Source organism: Mus musculus, chromosome 9 (genome assembly GCF_000001635.26).
Source record: "Mus musculus strain C57BL/6J chromosome 9, GRCm38.p6 C57BL/6J".
NCBI lineage: Eukaryota > Metazoa > Chordata > Mammalia > Rodentia > Muridae > Mus > Mus musculus.
The window spans coordinates 102,028,518-102,047,641 of NC_000075.6; the positions used below are offsets into that span (position 1 = coordinate 102,028,518).

Below are 19,124 nucleotides of genomic sequence, written 5' to 3' on the forward strand. Positions count from 1 at the left end.
AGACTAGTCTTCCTGAAGCCTGACTTTATCCATTACCCTAATACCCCTCAAACCTTCAGCACCTTCCCACTGGAAAAAGTCCTGACTCCTTAACATTTACAGGTGTGGTAGGCACTGATCACTGCAGGCTTGGAAATCTACTTCTCATATCTAATCATGACCTGTCTTCATTATACTACTAGCCTTTAAAAGCACTGCCCTGGGTAGCTTTGCCCATTTCAAAGCCCTCACTGTTCATAACGTTATTGGGAATGTGCTAGACCTGGGTATAAGCTCGCCATTGTTTAATTTCCCTGTTCTCCACCATTGAAGTAAGGTCTTTAGGGAAGGAGATATGGTTTAGCCACTTGCCACTTAACCAGTATGATTAACCATATTTTAGATGCCCAACAAATGTTGCTCTTATTGCAATGGTTAGGGATCTTCTCCAAAGTCCTCAGAGGAAAGGTGTGTGTGTGTGTGTGTGTGTGTGTGTGTGTGTGTGTACACAATGGCTTATTTCTATGGAATATAGGTATTAGCATTTAGAAGAAGGTAGATGAGGGCAATCAGAGCCGTGAATCCTGTGAAGGGGGACATGGAACAGCTATAAATATGGGGGTTTCAGGGAGGTAGGGACAGGACTTCTGCATTGCATAGATGAAGAAACTCAGGAGGCTGAGTCAGTCCTCAGCTCAGTGGGACTAAGCTGCTGGGAGCCTCTGAGAGTCCCCTGGGAACCTCCGGTTAAATCCTGTGAGTTCCTAGAAAGGTATAGATGACAGAGCGAGGAGAGGCCCATTGGGAAGGGCTGGCTGGCTTTTCCCTCATGGAAAACACATCCATGGGGGAAAACAAGAAGCCAACCCTGTATTGAAACATCAGCTAAAGAATCCAGGTCTCTTGGAACTGATGGCAAAGAATGGCTTGCACCCTGATGACTTGCGTTTCCGGTGACATTTCCATTCCAGGAAGAAACTCAGCTCAGAAGGCCCTGTCTTGAGAGCAAGCTCTCCCTCTGTTGACTAAAACTCATCCCACTGCAGAAATATGCCTGAATTTTACATCAGGAAGCCTGACTCATTAAATACTTTTGCTGCAGTAACACTTCTGGTCAAAGTAGATTAAACAAATAAGCAATTAGTTTGGAGCCTGGGTATGAATACAAAAGCAGAATTAATTATTTCTCTCATTGTTTTCTCCTATTGTGAACATTGGCTTCATGTTTTATTCTGGGAGTTAACCCTGCCACTTCCTTTGAATTCCCTCTCTAACCTGGAATTACTTGGTGTCAGAGGACGGCCTGGGTGAGCAGCCTTTGTTCCTTGTTGTGGGATACTGGCTGAGTCAGGGGGTAGGTAGGACTCCATAAGGATAGGGAGGGATTTAAGGTTGAGTGAGCCGGGTGTGCTTCATACTCGAGGACATAGTCAGAGGCTCTTCCTTCCATTAAAGGTTTGGTTCCGAGTCAAAGTTTTGTGTGGTGTGTGGTGTGTGGTGTGTAGTGTGTGGGTGGGTGTGGGTGTGCGCTCATGCGCGTGCATCTGGGACCTGTGGATGGAGTCTTTCTTAAAAACTTAATGCAGGAACCTCCTTTCTTCTCTTCTGTCTCATGCAAAATGTGAGAGATATTCTGCACTGAAACTATCCAACTAACTCTGTGAGTTCTCAGACTGTGGTCCCAGATCAGCATCACCCGAGATCTGGTAATAACTGGAGACGTTTGATTCCCACCCTGGCTGAGCCAGGACCTAGTAATCTGGGCTTAGGGACCCTTCCGGACCTTCACACGAATCCGATGCGTGCTCAGGTTTGGAAACTGCTTATCTAAAAATCTGGAAATCAGAAATGTTAAGCTCTGAGAGGACATCCAGGTCATTCAATTTTCTGTCAACTCTTAGAATTTACAGATTAGCTGGCTGAAGGCAAGTGAGAGACAGCGACTTCCTTAAGTCCCCAGCAAGTTAATGCAAAGCCAGAAATAGCCTGGCCTCCTTTCCAGGAGACGCTAGCTGGCCCTCTATCCTGTCCCTACACTTAGGAGCTCAGCAATTCCACTATCTCTAGAGGACGCCTTGCCCCAGGGTAGGAGACAGCTAGTCTCACATCACCCACTGTCTTCAGGAACCCTTATATTCTCAGAGAGAGCTGGGCCCCCTGCAACCCCTTCCATCCAAGTATGGGGAACATTGCAGAAAGCAGAGGTCACTAGCACTGCCATGCATTCTGATCCTGGTGCCCCTAGATTAGCATTGCTCCACACCTCTTTCTCTATACCTGGGGAACCAGAAGGTACCTCAGAAAATGAGAATTTGCTGTAAAAAATGACAGCAAACCTGAGCTATGTGACCCTAGAGGCATGGGAAGCTGTGGAGATGTGTGTGTCAGGTCAGGGTGTGGAGTGGCTTGTCCCCAGAAGGCATCAGGATCCCTGCCAAGGCACATGGGAATCATTAGGACCTACGGTTAGCTGACATGCTCTGTTCAGTTGAATCCTGTGGGCCTACCTGCTTTTCTTGGTATTATAGGATAAGTGTTGGCACCTTTGATCTAATATCGGATCCCAGAAAGTTTCACCAGAAAGTTCACCACCCACCCGGGTGGGCCTTGCTGTCCCTGAAGGTGATAAAAGATACATTGCAGTACATTGTATGTCCTGGTTCCTCCCTAGCTCTCACCCAGGCATATTCACAGAGCCCCAGACAATGGTGGCAACCCCTCTGCCACCACCACTGCCTTTCTTCATCAGGGCATCTCACTGCAGCTGGCTGCCCTCCTGTAGCACACACCACCAGCTCCTCCTTGGGTTCCACTATCCCCACCATGTCCCAATCTCTTCTCCTTCAACCCTGGCTTTATCATCCCACCAAGGATCACATTCCCACTGGACCCTGCAAAGGGGCTGCTCAGAAACCAGGAAGGTCTCCGGCCCCCACTACCTCCACTCCACCATGAGCATCACTCACCAGAGAATCATCCCAGTGTCCTCTTGAGTCACTCAGGCTTCATCCCTTCATCCCCACACCTCTCCCATTCTGCTCAGTCCACAGTCTGCATTTGGACTTTATTTCACCCGAAGCTATTCCATTTTCAAAATTATCCACTAAGTATTGTGATTCCTCAGCACCATCTCCAATGAGTCACTGTAACTCTTCCTGGCTTCATCTGCCCTGTTGGTGCCATTTCCACCCACGAAGTCAGCCCCCCCTTCTGATTCATATAGCTTATTATTCTGCTTAGCTTCTGTCTTTCTGGTAATGAAATTTGAGGTACTCATGCCCTCAGGCAGGGGAGTCTTTCTTTTATCACACCATACAACTATCAATACTCAACCAGACATAGATGCATGGTCTCCTTGTAGGCTCTGATATCCAGGAAGCATGCTGCTGGGAAGGCCATGCACAAGGGCAAGGCAGGCAGGAGTAGCAGAGCATCTTTGTAAATACGTGATTACCAGCTTCAAATGAGCTCTCACGCGTTCTAGAAACCCAGAGTTCTCTGGTTATTTCATCCTCCATTTTCCATAATTGTTCATCAGATTTGCTCTACTCCCCTCAATTCTTCAGCCCCAATACTATCTCCTGCGCTCTTGGCAACCAACCTTATTTCCCACTTGAGAGAGGAAATTGAAGTCTGAATATCCAACTGCATAAACAACGCTTTGAACAGGTGCTCAAATCCTCCACAATTTTCCTCCGTGTAGGACTGAACCTATCTTCTCTAGCTGCTGTCCCCGAAGGCTTCTGGAAGCCCCTGGGATATCTCCTAGGTAGTTTCCAGCCATCGTCTCGTTCTCAGGCTTTGCTTTCTTTGTTCTCAATGTCAGCTGCCTGCTAGACCCTTCAAGGAAAGCTGCTCATTAAGTTAGATTACAGTCTCCTCCTGAGGACCTGCAGCCCTGTGAGGACACCATTTGAGGGGCTTCTGCAGGCAGTGCTGAGCTCAGTGTAACCCCTGAGAGCTCCGCTCTTCCTATTAACTATCGCATTTCACCGCAAAGCCTTTAGCCTCCCCCAGACCTCACAGCCGCTTTTTTTGCTGTCCCCATCTTTAGTCTCCGCACTCCTTCCCGCCTACCAGATGAGGGAACAGACACCAAGAGAACTTTGCTGTCCCCCTGTCTCCACCCAGCTCCCTGCATGCCTGCTTCTTTACACGCATCCCTCCCTGTACACATCCTGTAAAGAACAATGCCACTGGCTTATGAGGCAGTGTCTGCAGATATGATCGAAGGCCACTCAGGAGACTGAAGATAAAGACACAGGGCTGAGATATGGGGGTTGCTTAGAGGAATGAGACATGGCCCCCTTCCCTGCAGGAACCATCAGGAGGATAGTAACAATGTGTGTGTGTGTGTGTGTGTGTGTGTGTGTGTGTGTTTGGCATTGCACATGCACACACACACACACACACACACACACATCTCTTATCACTCATCCAAGGACTCACGGCACCATCCATGTGACTAGCAATGTTTAAGGAAGGTCAAAGTCACACTAGGATTTCTCTATGGGGCAGATACATCACGGAGTATGACTGGACCTTGCTATGTCCTCATTTCCTAGAAGAAAAAGGGAAAGAAGGAAATGCATGCTTTAAAATCTTAGGGCTCAATGTTACAGCTACCATCCTACAGTTAAGCAGACACTGATCCCAGGACCTGGGGTGCTGACAGACCCCCCATTTCTCTACAAAATATTTGTGGTCCAGCTTTGCCTTTATTTACCCAGAACACTTGCTGTGCCTTTTCCCCCAGTCTTTCACATCCGCTCTGAGAAGATGTTAATTTTCTGAAATTAAACACTTAGCTTGATTACTGTTTTGTTAATTGCTGTATTCAAAAACCCCTCATGCTCCTGCCTGCTTAACATGGATGGTGCTGTGAAAATGACAGGCAGGGAGCGGGGATGCAGGTGGACAGACAACAGCCCTGGAATGCCAGCCCTGCTAGCTACCAATGTGCCTGCCAGTCGTTCCAACAGTGGGGAGCAGGGGGCGGAGCAGGCCAGGTCATAGTCAAGTGGCTCCCATGGGGCCACTTTGGGGGGGGCATTGTAAGACTTATGTCTTATAATTCATAAGAAGTCCCAGGCCGCATCAGTACTTGGGGCAGTTATAGGCTTAATGCTAATCTAGCCCAGAATGCAATGCCTTATGAAGAAACCACTGAAAGAGCTGAAGCTAAATCATTTGGTGATGCCAGAAGGTGATTTCTGAGAACTGAAATGCTCCTTATTAATTAATTTATTTATTAACAGTTGTGGAATGTTTTCTATGCTTTCAGCATCTAGCTAGACATGGTCTTCAGGAGTCAATATGGTTGGTAGACCCAGGCTGTGCTCTTCTGGCTCCTGGAGGGGCTTCCCACTGGAATGGTGAGGTGCTCTGGATGAGAATGCCCCACCCCCAAAGAGGCTTACATATTTGAATGCTTGGTCCCTAGTTGGTGGAACTGTTGAGAAGGATTAGGCAGTGTGGCCTCACTAGAGATAGTATGTCAATGGGGGATGGGCTTGCAGGTTTTAATAGCTCATTAAATTCCCAGTTCTCTCTGCCTAGTGCTTATAGATCAGGATGTAATCTCTCAACTACTACTCCAGTGCCATTCCTGCCTGACTGCTGCCATGTTCCCTGCCATGATGGCCATGAGCTCCAACCCTCTGGAATTTTCAGCCCCCAATAAACTCTTCTTCTGTGAGTTGCCTTGGTCATGGTATCTCTTCAAGCAATAGAAAAATCAGGAAGAAATTAAGTGGACATGTATCAGGACCCCTTTCCATGCTTCTACCCTTCTTTACCAAGATCACAATGCCAATGGTAGCTGTTTTATAAACCACCTTATATTTCTTCTGCAGCTGAGGATTGTAACAAGCTCATGTGAACTTTGTACCATCACACTGTCAACAGCACCACTGTCACCACTTAAGCCGTATACTCATAACACTTGACCCAACATGGATAAAGACAAACAAACAAGTCCCCAGGTTCCATGTGACACCCTAGTCATTGAGCACTGATCCACGGTGGTCCCATTCTCAACTCTCAGCATCTAGCTACAACTCGGAACCAGACATAAAGATTTCTGAAACCCAGTGTTTGTGTGGCCTACCTAGCATGGAGATCAAATTATTCCAGCTAACCAACAGTGGAATATCCCATCCAACATGGTCGCTGAAGAGCTACTGAAACTAGAAACCGAAGTGCTCTCTGGAATTGGCATGTTTTTATATCCTAAGTCTCAAGCAGGGACCAAGAACCCAGTTGAGGGGCTCAGACCCTCAAGTTACAGTAGAATCACCAATCAACTTTTGGCTTTCCTGGGCCTCTCAGACTGGTCTTAGCGGGTGATGTGGACTCCTAAATGCTCCATGAGGACATGGATCTTTGCCTGTTTACTTTCCTGCTATGTCTATGACTGACAGAAGGTATTTGTCAGTGCATTTGCTGAGGAAGGGAATGAAGGAGAATGGGTAAGCACATGGGTGTGTACTGAGCCAACACCACATAACTGTCACAGAGAGTGTGTTAAGTGGTTGTATTTCCAAAGGTCAAGTGTTCAAATAGACCAACCAGGCCCCTTGTACAGGCAGCTGAATCTCCTTCTGTCCTTTGGGTCACAGCATTATCCTAAGCATCAATTCCCTAAGTCCTTTTAGGAGCAAGAGTAGAGGAAGGTACCTGGTCATCTGGCTGATCTGGACTTCCAAGTCACATCCAGTTGCCCCCTCCCCCAGCCTAACACATGTATGAATTGCTATCTGTGGCTACTAAAGCTCTCTAGAGTACCGTGCCTGGTATTCTGTGGCTCTTTTCCAAAGAAGCTGGTAGTAGGTAAGAAAGCCTAGTTTTCCTCAGAGCTCTCCATGCTGAGGAAAACCCCAAAGCTGCTGAGGATGGATACCCACGACCTGGGTCAACAGCAGTGCTGCCTGCTGACCTCGCCCCCACTGACAGCATGCCAGTGCCTGCAAATGGCCTTTCTGAGGTCAACATCTTTCTCAGGCCACCTGCAAGTTTCTTCTCAATGGCACGACTTAAGAAACACTCCAAACCTTCCTGGAGTCAGCAACCGAAAAACCAGCAATAAAGTGAACTATGAAATTGAATTAAGAACAGAGAAAATTTCATTTCTGTTAAGTTTAAAAAAAAACTTTTCTTTATTTACTTCTTTCAAGGTTTTCTTTAAAGTCATTCCAGTGTTGTTAGAGCCCTGACTCAATCTTTTCTCTACTCTGGAGCAATTCTCATCCACTCTTTTCCAATGAGACCAGCCTTTAAAAATGAACCGGTTCCAGCATATGGGATCTTAGCGCTCTACATTTTCACAGGCAGCGTGTAATATTGTTTTAATATTTAATTTTGAGATTTACATAATATCTTTCCTCCAAAGAGCTCAATATATTGCAATATCATAAATTCCTTTTCATATTCAAAGATTATTCTTTATGCATGCAAATACTATATTTAACCAAGGAATAATGCAAATTAGGTGATGGATTCAGAGGCATTGATGTTCTAGGTAATTCTTTTGTAGGAAAAGCGGTGCTTCTGAGTGATTTTAATTGCCCAAGAACTTCAAAAATTCCTCGAAAATGGACAAACTAGAGGGGCTTATGACTGTTAACAGAAACAGCACAGTTTTTTTTTTTTTACACAACTCTAAATAATAGATTATGTCTGTGTTGTGGACATGACGGATGGAATTTCACATGCAGGGTCTCAGCAGACCATACATGAATTGTGTGCAATAGAAATGTCACCTGTAAGTCTAGCTGATAGAATCATCTGAGGAGGGGAGGCAGTGGCTCTTCTCCACGTGCAGAGTTGTATAAAAAGGCAGAGGGCGCTCCTGAGAGGCAGGTCTATCCTGAGCTGGGTACTGGGCACTGACGACTGCCCCTCCCTCGTTATGAGTTCATTGTTGCAGACTGGGCCCCTTCCTTTCTGATGCTTATTCCAGTCAAGGCACCATGGGCAAATGGATACAGATAGCATCAATCCCAAACAAAGTGACTCAGAAGCCTCAGAAGGAAACATGTGAGGAAGGGAAGTCCAGCAATGTGATCAGGACATATTCCCAGAAATGATGCCAATCTCCCAGCCCATAGTGGGATTGAGAGTGCGTTTCTGTCTTCTGTCTCATGTGCTTGTCACTGTGGCGCTAAGGAAGCAGGTTATCCTGGTTTTCATTTCACAGGTGAGAACTGAGGGGTGTTGACAGTTAAATGAATTTGCATGAATCATGTGAGGAGCACAGAGGGAACCCAGCCCAGGATCCCCCTCCATGAACCCAGAAGGTGAGGAAGATGCTTGCCGCAAGTGAAATGAGAATCAACAACACAGCTCGTGTTAAGGCTTGGGTAAATCAGCTCTGTCTTCCGAATGAGAGGATACCAGCCATAGCCAGAAGGCCAAATCCAGAACTGGATTTGCTTTCTAATCAGCTGTCAACATTTTAGATCCATATTTGGGGCTTATAAGATTATACAGGGATGGGAAAGTCAACACTTGAAGGAATAAGGTGGTGGCTTTATCTACGTCCTGCAGTTCCCTGAAGTCTCTACCAGTCCCTACTGCCCTTCACCTACCCCAACTGGTTTCTCTTTTCTATTCTCTGGCCTTCAGGCTTGCTTGTTTCCTCAAGCTTGGATAATCTCAGGCCTTGGTGAGAGTCATCCCCCTACTCCTAAGATTCTGCACCTCCTTTCCCTGAATCTGATGATCTGGCTATAGCCAGCAGAAGGAGACGTGAAGTTTATCAATCACTTAATTTTCGAGGACAGACAGTTGATCCAACCATCGGAATAATCTGAGGCCAGGGGCCACAAAGTGACTGAGGGGGGTTGTGGTGATAACAGCCTCACTGCAAATTGCTTGGCCATGAGAACAGAGAGAGTTTTTCCTGACCCAGTATACTTTAAAGTCACAGCAGCTGTATTCAGTGAGAGGGTACATCCCTCCAGACTTGACGTAAATCTGAGCTTGCATAATTCATGACCAACCCTGGCCAAGATGATGGACATTTTTTTGACAGCTAAAGTGGCCCAGCTACATGGCAATAGCTTAGAGAGAGTTTATAGGTTATATGTCCCACCATAATGTGATTTTTGATAGGTTTGATGATAAAATGGTCACAAACCTGAGTTTGAAATTCCTGGACATTATTTTCTGGTGAATAGATGTTGAGAAAATTCAAAAAACACTCCAAACCTAGTTTCTTCATCTGAGCCACACTTCTGCAGAGAGCTTGCTAAAGGTGGACACACCTGAGGTGCTCAGAGGTAGCACCTCATATTTGCCCCTGACTGCATCCTGGGTGACAGTCATCTCACAATATTAGTCAAGGGAAGCAAGGTCCTGGAATGTCATGATTAGGGTTGTAATGGAAGACAAAGACTGACTTATGGTTGGCCCTGTGTCTAAGTGAAGAAATATGGTCCCTACGCTCAATGGTACATAGGGTGATTACATAATTTCATTCCTTGGGAACCACAAAAGTCTACTGTTATGAACTATTAAATGGTAAGACCAGAGGAACTATCATAGGATGTAGGAAGGTTGAAACTGGAGGTAAGGGTGTGGTATGTCTCTATATACCTTTCTATCTTAAATTCTCCAAATCCCTACAACCCTCTGCTTCCTTATCTGAAATATGGGTAATTATTGGGTAATTATGAGGATTAAATGAAGCTATACATTCCTTAGTTCTTCGTGAATGTGAAAAAAAATACACACGTGGGGTGTCCATGGTAATGTTTACTCTGTTTCTCCATGAAGACCCAGCCTATAGTATGAAAAGAGTCCATAGTTCAAGGAGAGGTGGTTTAGGAAATACTTACAGGTTCACTGATTTCATGACTTCTCTTGGTCAGAGTTGGCCTGTCATCTGCTTAGGACAGTGGTGACCACACACATTTATATGAATCACACTGTGAAGTTAGGAGAGGAAGGCTGACCTTGCCAGTCTCCAACACTGCACGAACTCAATTGTGTCCTGAGAAAGTCTCACCATGGCCTTTGGATACACCCCAGTCTTCTCACTTTATCCCTGACACTGGGTTTTCAGAATGCCTGCTGCTTAGTCTTCTAACTATGCTAAAATGTATAGCTTCTGTTTACATTTCTGAATTGTTCTTAAGAAGGCATGAGCTCAAGTGTTTGCTTTTGTCATTCCCATATTAAAAACAAAAAAGCAATGCTGTTGCCTGAAGATGACTTGTATTCGTGTGTGTAATCACTAACTTAGTGTTACATACGCTGTTCCTTGGTATTACGCAGCCCACAGACTAGGCGCCAATAGCTAACTTGATATTTTCTTTATAAGAACCTCATACTACTAAGAATCTATTGTAGTGCTCTCTGGCTGATTATAAACTTTGTGATATCAAAGCTTCAGAGTTATCAGAGAAAAATTATATATTGGAAGGTTGTCATAGAGTATAAAACAGGGGAAGGTTAAGAATAACAGATCTGTTAAGAGAACAAAGGGCATGAGAAATGTGTTTACATAGGTGCAAATGAGTGGGGGTAAAAATAAATATTTTGAATGTTGGGAATGCAGGACCGCTTTGAGGAGCCCTGGTCCCTCTGCTCACTGACGCCCGGGAAGGTGCAGATGGCAAGATGAGCAGATGGGCAGGTTCAGGAATAGCAGAGTCAGGGAAGGGAGGGGAAGAAATAAAAGCAAACTGATATAAGTGGCAGGTTTATTCGCACATGCTTAGAGAGAGAGAAAAGACAGCCAAGCCCAGAGTAACATGACAGCCTGGCAGGATTGTTATTCCCAGAAGCTGGGACACTAAAATATTTCAGCCAGTTTTCTGCCTTAACTCTCCAAGGGAAACACTTGCTAACAAAGACTGCCCATGTTACATGCTCAACAGAATGCACAAATTGCCATTCCATTTTCTTTGGGTTAGACAGACTCTTCACAACCTACATCTCCATGGCACCAGGCTGTGGTCACCAGCTGGAGGCATCTACACTTCCACTCTTATTTTCTCACTATACAGGGATGCATGTAAACACGTGACCAGGCACATACATACAAACACACCGCATGAACACACACACACACACACACACACACACACACACACACACACACTCAGTGACAGCACAACCATCTGGACAGCCATGCTTTCCCATAACACTTTTTTTTCCTTCTCAGTTCTGACAGCTTTAACCCAAGAATCATCTGCTATCAAGAGTGCCTGATATTAAAAGAGGAGGAACAAGTCTGAGGATGGATGCTTAGAGTGGAAAAGGATGGAGTAAGAAGAAAGACGTCAAGAGGGGAAAACAGAACAGAAAAGCAAACAAAGAAAAATACTCAGCTTCTGCTATTCTGTTAACATGTTATCCTTAAAGAATTTTTTATTAAAAGATCGATAATTACAAATAAGATTACAGTCCTCTCTGGTGACTCCCATCACCCGTGGATGTGATATGCCCTCCCTCTGAGTCTGGCTCACTCACACAGAGTTCACTCGTTTCTTTCTCTTTAATTACTTATTATTCACTGCCAGTGTACAGCACACTATACCAGAGCTCAGCACCTTGCAATTCCATGCTTTAGGTCTGTGCCTCGTAAATATTTCCATTAACGAGTTCTATGGGACGAACAATTGTGGCCAGATATCACTGTGTATCTCATAGCATCCGATCCACAGCATGGTACATAGTGGATACTAAATAACTGTCTCTTAATAATGAATGAGCAAATAAATGAGTCAGTGCATGAATGGACTGGTTAAACAGATATAAAAGGGAATGGATTGCTCTAAGAGGTATAAAAAGCAGTAATAGGGAAAGATGGGAAATGTGAGAGATGAACACAGAGACAGAAAGATGTGTTCTGATCTCTGCACACTGCAGAGATACTCAGGGTCCTAGGCGTCTTCCATTATTGTCTGTCCTAAGACTCTATGGCACTGCAGCATGCATCTGGGAAGGATAAAGTCTTGAGAAACAAGTGCTTAATTGAAAACGAAGTTAGTTTCATTGGGTTTTCTATGAAAGCACCATTGCTGTTCTTGTTCTGAAAGATATATAACACTCCTACCACTTGTCCCTCTATCAACCCACCCATCCATCTTTCTATCTGTACATGCATCTAACTCACCCATCCATCCATATATCCATTCTCCTTCCATCCATATATCCATACACCCATCGATCTAATCAGCATCCCTTGGTCCATTTTTCCAGTAGCACTTATGAAGGCCTGGCTAGATGCAGAGTACCAGGTCCTGCTCTAGCTTAGATATACATACATATTTGCTTTGATCCTGGACACAAGAAAATTCCCTAGTTTCCAGCTCACTTACAAAGTTGAAAGATAACAGAAGTTTCCTCAGCATCCACAACCATCCATCATCTGACACCTTTACTCCTATAAGAAGGCCTAAAGGAAGGTTGGCAGGATGGGTATGGCTTTGGCTATGATCCTACATAGAGATAGATGAAAAGCCAGCCACAAAGACAGATATACACATCAAAACCTCCAGACTCACCAGCTTGGTTTGTGGTGATGTTGACAGAGACGTGCTGTGGGGGAAAGGGACTCTTGCTAGAGACTCCATTGATGGCCTGGATATCAAAGGTGTACGGGGTGTGGGCCCATAGGCTACTGATGGAGACACGACACTCAGTCAAGCCCAGTTGCCTGGGGACAAACTCCACATTGTCATCGCAGCGGGAGCAGCTGCGGCGGTCTGCTCGGCACTTCTTGCAGATGATGTTGTACGTCACGTCATCTCTCCCACCAGTCTCTCTTGGAGGGTGCCACTCTAGAATGATAGATGTCTCATTCACGATGGAGATGACATTTCGAGGACCCGATGGGACACCTGTAGGGAGACAAAGAAAAGTCCAGTGAGGCTGAGAGAGAGCTCTTTGATCAGCAACTCTCTAGGCTGACTTTGGTGCCTACCCAACCTCAACATACACACTGTGTTCCTCAAGGCCAATGCTCCATGTTCAAATCCATTAGAGAGGTAATATAAGGAGGACAACCTGTCCCCAAGTGCCTTTTCCTTTATTCCTTCTCTGAATTGCTTTCTTTGGATTGGGTATGCCAGAGAAGAGAAAAGTTTAGACATGTGAGCTCAGGTACTTTTGCTCTTAGGACCAAGCCCTATCCTCCATGAGCATTTATGGTTAATATGTGTGTATCTAAGACAGCTACTGAATTTCTTAACTTTTCTTCTATGGAATAGAGCTTAATGACATATGATCAAATCTTCCCCACATCCCTACAGATCATGGAATCCAATACAGAATTCCATACATCTCAGTACTCATGTGCATGTATGTGGTTCCGGGCTGATTCTCTATAGGGCTGGTTGCCAGAGCAGTTGGAGAGATGAGCAGTCACACTGCACCAAATTGATAACTGGAGACAAGAGGCAGCACTGGGTAGGAGAGGCTCACAGAGCCACCATCTTTGACCCAATGACCCAAGAAAGCATATGGATATGCTTTGGAGCAGCTAGCTAGCAGCTTTACCTGCACCACTTCATTTAACTGCCTCTCTCTCCAAGCAACCAACCAGGATGATGCAGTAATCATCTCAGATGCTTAGTGAGGCTAACACTTAAAGAGAACTAGCCATTGGCCATGTGGTCTACAGGGATGGAAGTCAGAATAGAGGCCAAAGTTCATGTTCCTATGCAGAGCCATGTTCTTAGCGCCTGCCTCCCCCAAACCAAGCAAGCTCACTGGGATGGCCATGACTGTTCATGATTCAAAACATGGAAATGTCTTCCTATATAACTCTGGAAAACCTGTACCCTGTGGGAAGGTAAAATGTTGCTGAATTAATGGCCACCGTGCCGGCACTTTTCGATGATGTTGGAGAACCTCCTTCCGACCAACAGGATTGATCATAGCCTCAAATTCCCAAGCCTGAGTCTTGTATATTGTCAATGTTTAAGGGCTGGAAATGAATCCTGCCCAAAAGCCCCCCTTCTAAAGAGTAGGTCGGCTGGAGCAGCCGCTCCCGGCAGTAATGCATTCAGAGTCCACACACGTGACCATCACCAGCTGAACGAAGACATGTGTAGAGCAGTTCATGCTGGAGACAGGAATCAATTGCCAACACACAAAATGAGGGAATAACAACAAGGTCGGAGGGCACCAGGGAAGGATTCTGTGTTGAATCAGTCAACACCAGGCAGCTAGAGCAGAAAGCAAATATTAAACCAGATTCTATTAAAACATGAAAGAAAATCAGTACCGTACTATTTAGGCCCGAGCTAACGCGTGGCATTCATGCACACATGTGACAGGGTGGAATTCATGAAGCCCTTTTTACTGAAGCCTTGCAAATGGTGTTCAACAATTCTCCACCCATCTCTCCAGAGATATACATCCATTCTCTACAAGCTGGCACACAGCTCGTACAGGTGGAGCAGCTGATCCTGTGCTCAGATGTGCTCTTAGTGAGTCAGCACAGCTTTGCTGCAGTAGACAATCTGTTAAAGCCCATTTTGGTCCATGCACACCTTGAACATCTTTGTTTGCTTCAGGCCACGGAGACTCAGCCCACAAGCTCCCATTGATCAATGCCACTATTGCTTGCCCCACTTTTAGAGCCAACAGACTTGACTCAGCCACAACAAGCCATTCTCACATCCTCAATAAATACATCCTGTGAGTGGGTGCTCTGTGCTAGGGGTGGAATGAATCTTTTAAAAAGATGTTAGACAGGAGCATCTCAGGAGGTCTGAAGGCTGTCTTCCAGAAAGCAGCCTCACGTAAAGGGACCGAGGCTCAATCAAGAGAGCAACCATTCAGCCCTCACACTTTTAGGATGCTCTCTCATCTAGAGACAGCCTCTTCTGTTTGAACTTTAGCTTCATCCATCCTGTCTTCTGACTCCAGCTCATCGGTGCCTTCACCATTTGCAAACCAAACCCTACACCCTGGCACCACTCTCCGTTGCTCTAGCCAAGTTTTCCAAAGTGTCCCTCTTTCTCTGAGCTTAGTCACCTGTTCCCCGGCTACTTCCCTACCCCTCCTATGACTGAGTGTCCTTTGTCCTTTGCTTGACAAATTCCAGACAAAGTCTTAGCATTCCTTGACACCCTGATTAGTCACCAACCAGGCCCTAGGAATCACACCTTTGGAGTCCTCCAAGACACAAGTGCTTATTGGAGCCAGTCAAGGCCACTTCCGTTTTTCTATTCTCTGTCTCCTCACAGCTTCAGGATGGCTCCAGGCCTCACCACTTCCCCTGGCTCACTGCAAGGGCCTCTCAACCCTCCCATGTTTCTTCTGCACCTCTCTTATCTGCTTCTACCAGAGTGTAGAATCGAAAATGCACACCGGGTCATAGTGGTCCTCGCTCAAAGCACACTGCCTTCCAGTTGCCTGAAATGGTCACTATGCTTTCCATGTCACAAAAGCCCGTTCCCTAGGGCCTTCTTCTGGGTATTGCATCTCCTCAGACAGTTTACCCTCGCTTCTCACAGCAGAGCCTTTTGGAATGTTTCTACAGTTTCCTGTGTGCCCTAAAATTTCTTTGCCCTCCTGAGACACTTCCATGGTGTTCTTTGTTCTTCTTTGAGTTCTTTCCTCTTCTATCTACTTTGGAAACTCCAGCTCTTCCCTAGAGCCCCAGAGTCTGTTCCTTGAATCTTCCCCAGTGTCTGTCAGCCATGCAGTTCCTACCTGGTCTCCCATAGATTTTGTTTTCTTGAAGCACCTAACCCAGACTGTATCACTGCACAGTGATGGTCACTCTGAGCCATCCTCACCATACTACAGCCTCCTGATGAAAAGATCCCTGGTTTGTCTGTAATGGCCAAGACCATATAGCAATTTATCTAGCTTTCCCCAGTATCCAGCAGCCATGAACTCTCTTCTCATCCAGTTTCCCTTTCTGTTATTTTTTTTCAAGACAGAGCTTCTCTGTATAGTCCTGGCTGTCCTGGAACTCACTCTGTAGATCAGGCTGGACTCAAACTCAGAAATCCACCTGCCTCTGCCTCCCAAGTGCTAGGATTAAAGGCGTGTGCACTACTGCCCAGCTCCGTTTCTGTTTTCTATGTGAATGATCGAAGGTCTCATATGTCCAGCTTCCCTGCAGTACACTGCTTCTCAGGAGTTGCATATCAGACCTTTACATTCTGATTCATAACAGTAGCAAAATTACAGCTATGAATTAACAACAGTAATTTTATGGTTGAGAGGGTGGTCACTACAACATGGGGAACTGTATTAAAGTGGTACAGCTTCAGGAAGATTGAGAACTTCTACTCTAGACAGAAACCTTTCTGTGGCAGACAAAAGGACCTTGGGCAGACTTTGACTCTACAGCAGCAGTCAAGATCGCCTGCAAAGTAGGGAGTGAAGGGTTGGCTTGGACAGTCCTGCTTCATCTGGGCCAGCTCAGGAGACTCACCTTAGTGGATGCTACTCCTCATTGTTCCTAGCTGCTCATACCCTCAAGAAGAGACTTGCCCTCATATTTATTTAGGAACAACTTTTGCATGAAATGTGACTTCCCCCTTCTGAGTCACGTGTGCTTTTCCGAGTGATCATCCCAGTGGGGCATGAGTAGAGCATGAGGAAGCCATAGTTATTGAGTTCAGAATTGAATAAACCTGAGTATTTTCTCTAAGTAACCTTTACCAGAGACACCCAGGGCCTTTTCTGAGAGTGGAGCCAGAATATCCAGGAGAAGCCGGCATGTCTGATGTAAATCCTTCCCAGCCTCCCTCACTGGTGGAGTATGTCTCATTTATTCCGGAATGCATTCTTATGGAGATGGATCAAGTTTGGGCCACAAGAGTGACTGGGAATCCATTCATTATTCATTCACCCATTCATTCTTTCGCTATTGTAGCAAAGAAGTCTCTAGACTCTTCCAGCCACTTAGGGGGCCCGAGAAGAGGAAGGAACAAAGCAGGCAGCTGTCTGCTCTGATGGAGCTGGTATTTATCTCTGGAGAGGGAAACCTGACAGGAGAGACGTAAACCTGGGGATAAATGGGATGGTTTCAGATAATAATGAGTCCTGTGAGGTAAAACAGCCCTGGGGCTCAGATCCCCAGGACAAGGCTGAGTTCTGTCCCTTACTCCCCTGAGGTCTGCTCTGGGGTCAGGCAAGCTAGTGCTTGAGGCTTGGTGGTAAAACAAGAATGATGGCAGGTGCCTGAGCTCGGGTATCAAGCACACTCCTGAAGACAGGCTGCCCAGGCTCCCGCAACTGAATGCAAAGCTCAGCCAGAGCAGATCTAGACCCTTGGAAACATCTCGCTTGAGGAAGGTACCAGGACCACTTTGTTAACCATTTAGGGGTTTCTCCTGGATTTGGGGAGGCAGGGGTGGTACTCTTTGCCAGGACTATTTATCAGAATTTAAGCTTCCAGCAACATACCCAGGAAGGAGACTTAAATGTTGTAAAGGGGAGCATAAAAGGAGGTCAAAAGAGAGGGAGAAAATCTGCTACCCCCATCAGCAAAATCCCCCCCCCCCTCACATCAACTGCCTGGCCAGGCTTAGCAACACATTCCCCCTGTCTGAGCTCCTTGCTCTTACTGGCTGCTCCCTCGTTTTTCTTAATTACACACAGACAGGCTTCCTAAAGCCTGTCTGATCTGTTGCCACGGTTACTACTGATGAACATATTCTGTTTAAAAGGCTAAGGGAATTCAGTCATTGGAAAGAATAGGAAAAGTGTTGAGCTGTGATTTTTCTACTTGGGTGAGGAGACAGCATGGTAGGTCCTGAGTTATGAAGTTGGGTCTCCAATGTCTTGCAGGATTTGCCCAAGGAGTTGGCTCAATCACATAGAACACAGGTGTCACAGGGACTTGAAAGAGTTAAACTGGGTCCTTCTAGAGCCACCAGGCCAGTCAGAGTGTTGTAATCTTGAGATAGAGTCTACCTGCTTCTTAGTGTGGTTTTGCTCAGATGACTTTATTTGTTTAAGAATGAGAAGCAGAGATGGATCACAGGGTCCCCAATCAAGGAGGAACTAGAGAAAGTACCCAAGGAGCTGGGGGGATCTGCAACCCTATAGGTGGAACAACAATATGAACTAACCAGTAACCACTCCCCCACCCGAGCTCATGTCTCTAGCTGCATATGTATCAGAAGATAGCCTAGTCGGCCATCAGTGGAAAGAGAGGCCCATTGGTCGTGCAAACTTTATATGCCTCAGTACAGGGGAACGCCAGGGCCAAGAAGTAGGAGTGGGTGGGTGGGGGAGTGGTGGGGGAGTGGTGGGGGGACTTTTGGGATAGCATTGGAAATGTAAATGAAATAAATACCTAATTAAAAAAAAGAATGAGAAGCAGAGGTGGGTGGCAGAAAGCAAGTGAGTTTATTTGTAGCCATCAAGCTGGAAATGAGAGTACACTTGAGTAATCAAAAGGAAAATGTGTTGAAGACAGGTAAGCCCCCAAAGCCAGTTCCTTTATCAAGAATCTTAATAACTTCCTAGTCTCAGAACTTCTAACTGAATTCCAAGCTCATACAAAGAATAAGAAACCAGACCTCACTAATCTACACTGCTGAAGCAGGTCTGCATCCCTAGACATCTCCCCACGGGGTTTCCTGAGGATGGGAGATGAGGCTGTCCTAGAGATACCACATGCAACCTGCACGATACTTCCTGCGTCAGGCCAGAAAGGGTCTCTTCCACTCAGCGTATGCCTCCTGGTAGAATCTGCTAAAGCAGATTTCTGTAGGGTTTCCCTACAGAAAAGTGAACATGGGCTCAATGCATGACTGGTCACACAGTGAGTGGGCTCCCAGTCTTCTTAATCCAACCATGAACTCCCCCCCCCCCCCAGTTATTTATACCAATCAAATTGGACAGCTATGAGAAAATGAACTTGTAAGCCTTGATTTTTCTCAGCTGAGATGAGACTCTGACACTGTGGCTGGTATGGGGAAGAAGTGAGTATATCAGTGGCTAAGATTGCCATCATCGTCATTATTGGGTTATCAGAAAGCATCATCCACTCATCTCATTAAGACTCATCCCATACAACCATTCTCTCCTGGGCCACAGACTCTGCTGCCAGGATTATGCTAAGCACTGTACTAGACCTAAAGAGATGGAACTATACTGGGGAACTCAGGTGCAAACACCCCACATCTGGGAGATATGAATCCATATAGGTAACAATA

General features: G+C 45.8%; 1 protein-coding gene across 2 annotated transcripts in view; it reads right to left on the reverse strand.

The window, feature by feature from the left end:
• The window catches only part of Ephb1 (Eph receptor B1), a 432,566-nt gene that overhangs the window by 106,390 nt on the left and 307,052 nt on the right, over positions 1-19,124 (reverse strand). For both annotated transcript variants that reach the window (NM_001168296.1, NM_173447.3), the window contains exon 5: positions 12,495-12,830. In NM_001168296.1, the coding sequence (NP_001161768.1) occupies positions 12,495-12,830 (336 nt within the window). The remainder of the gene's footprint in view (positions 1-12,494; positions 12,831-19,124) is intronic.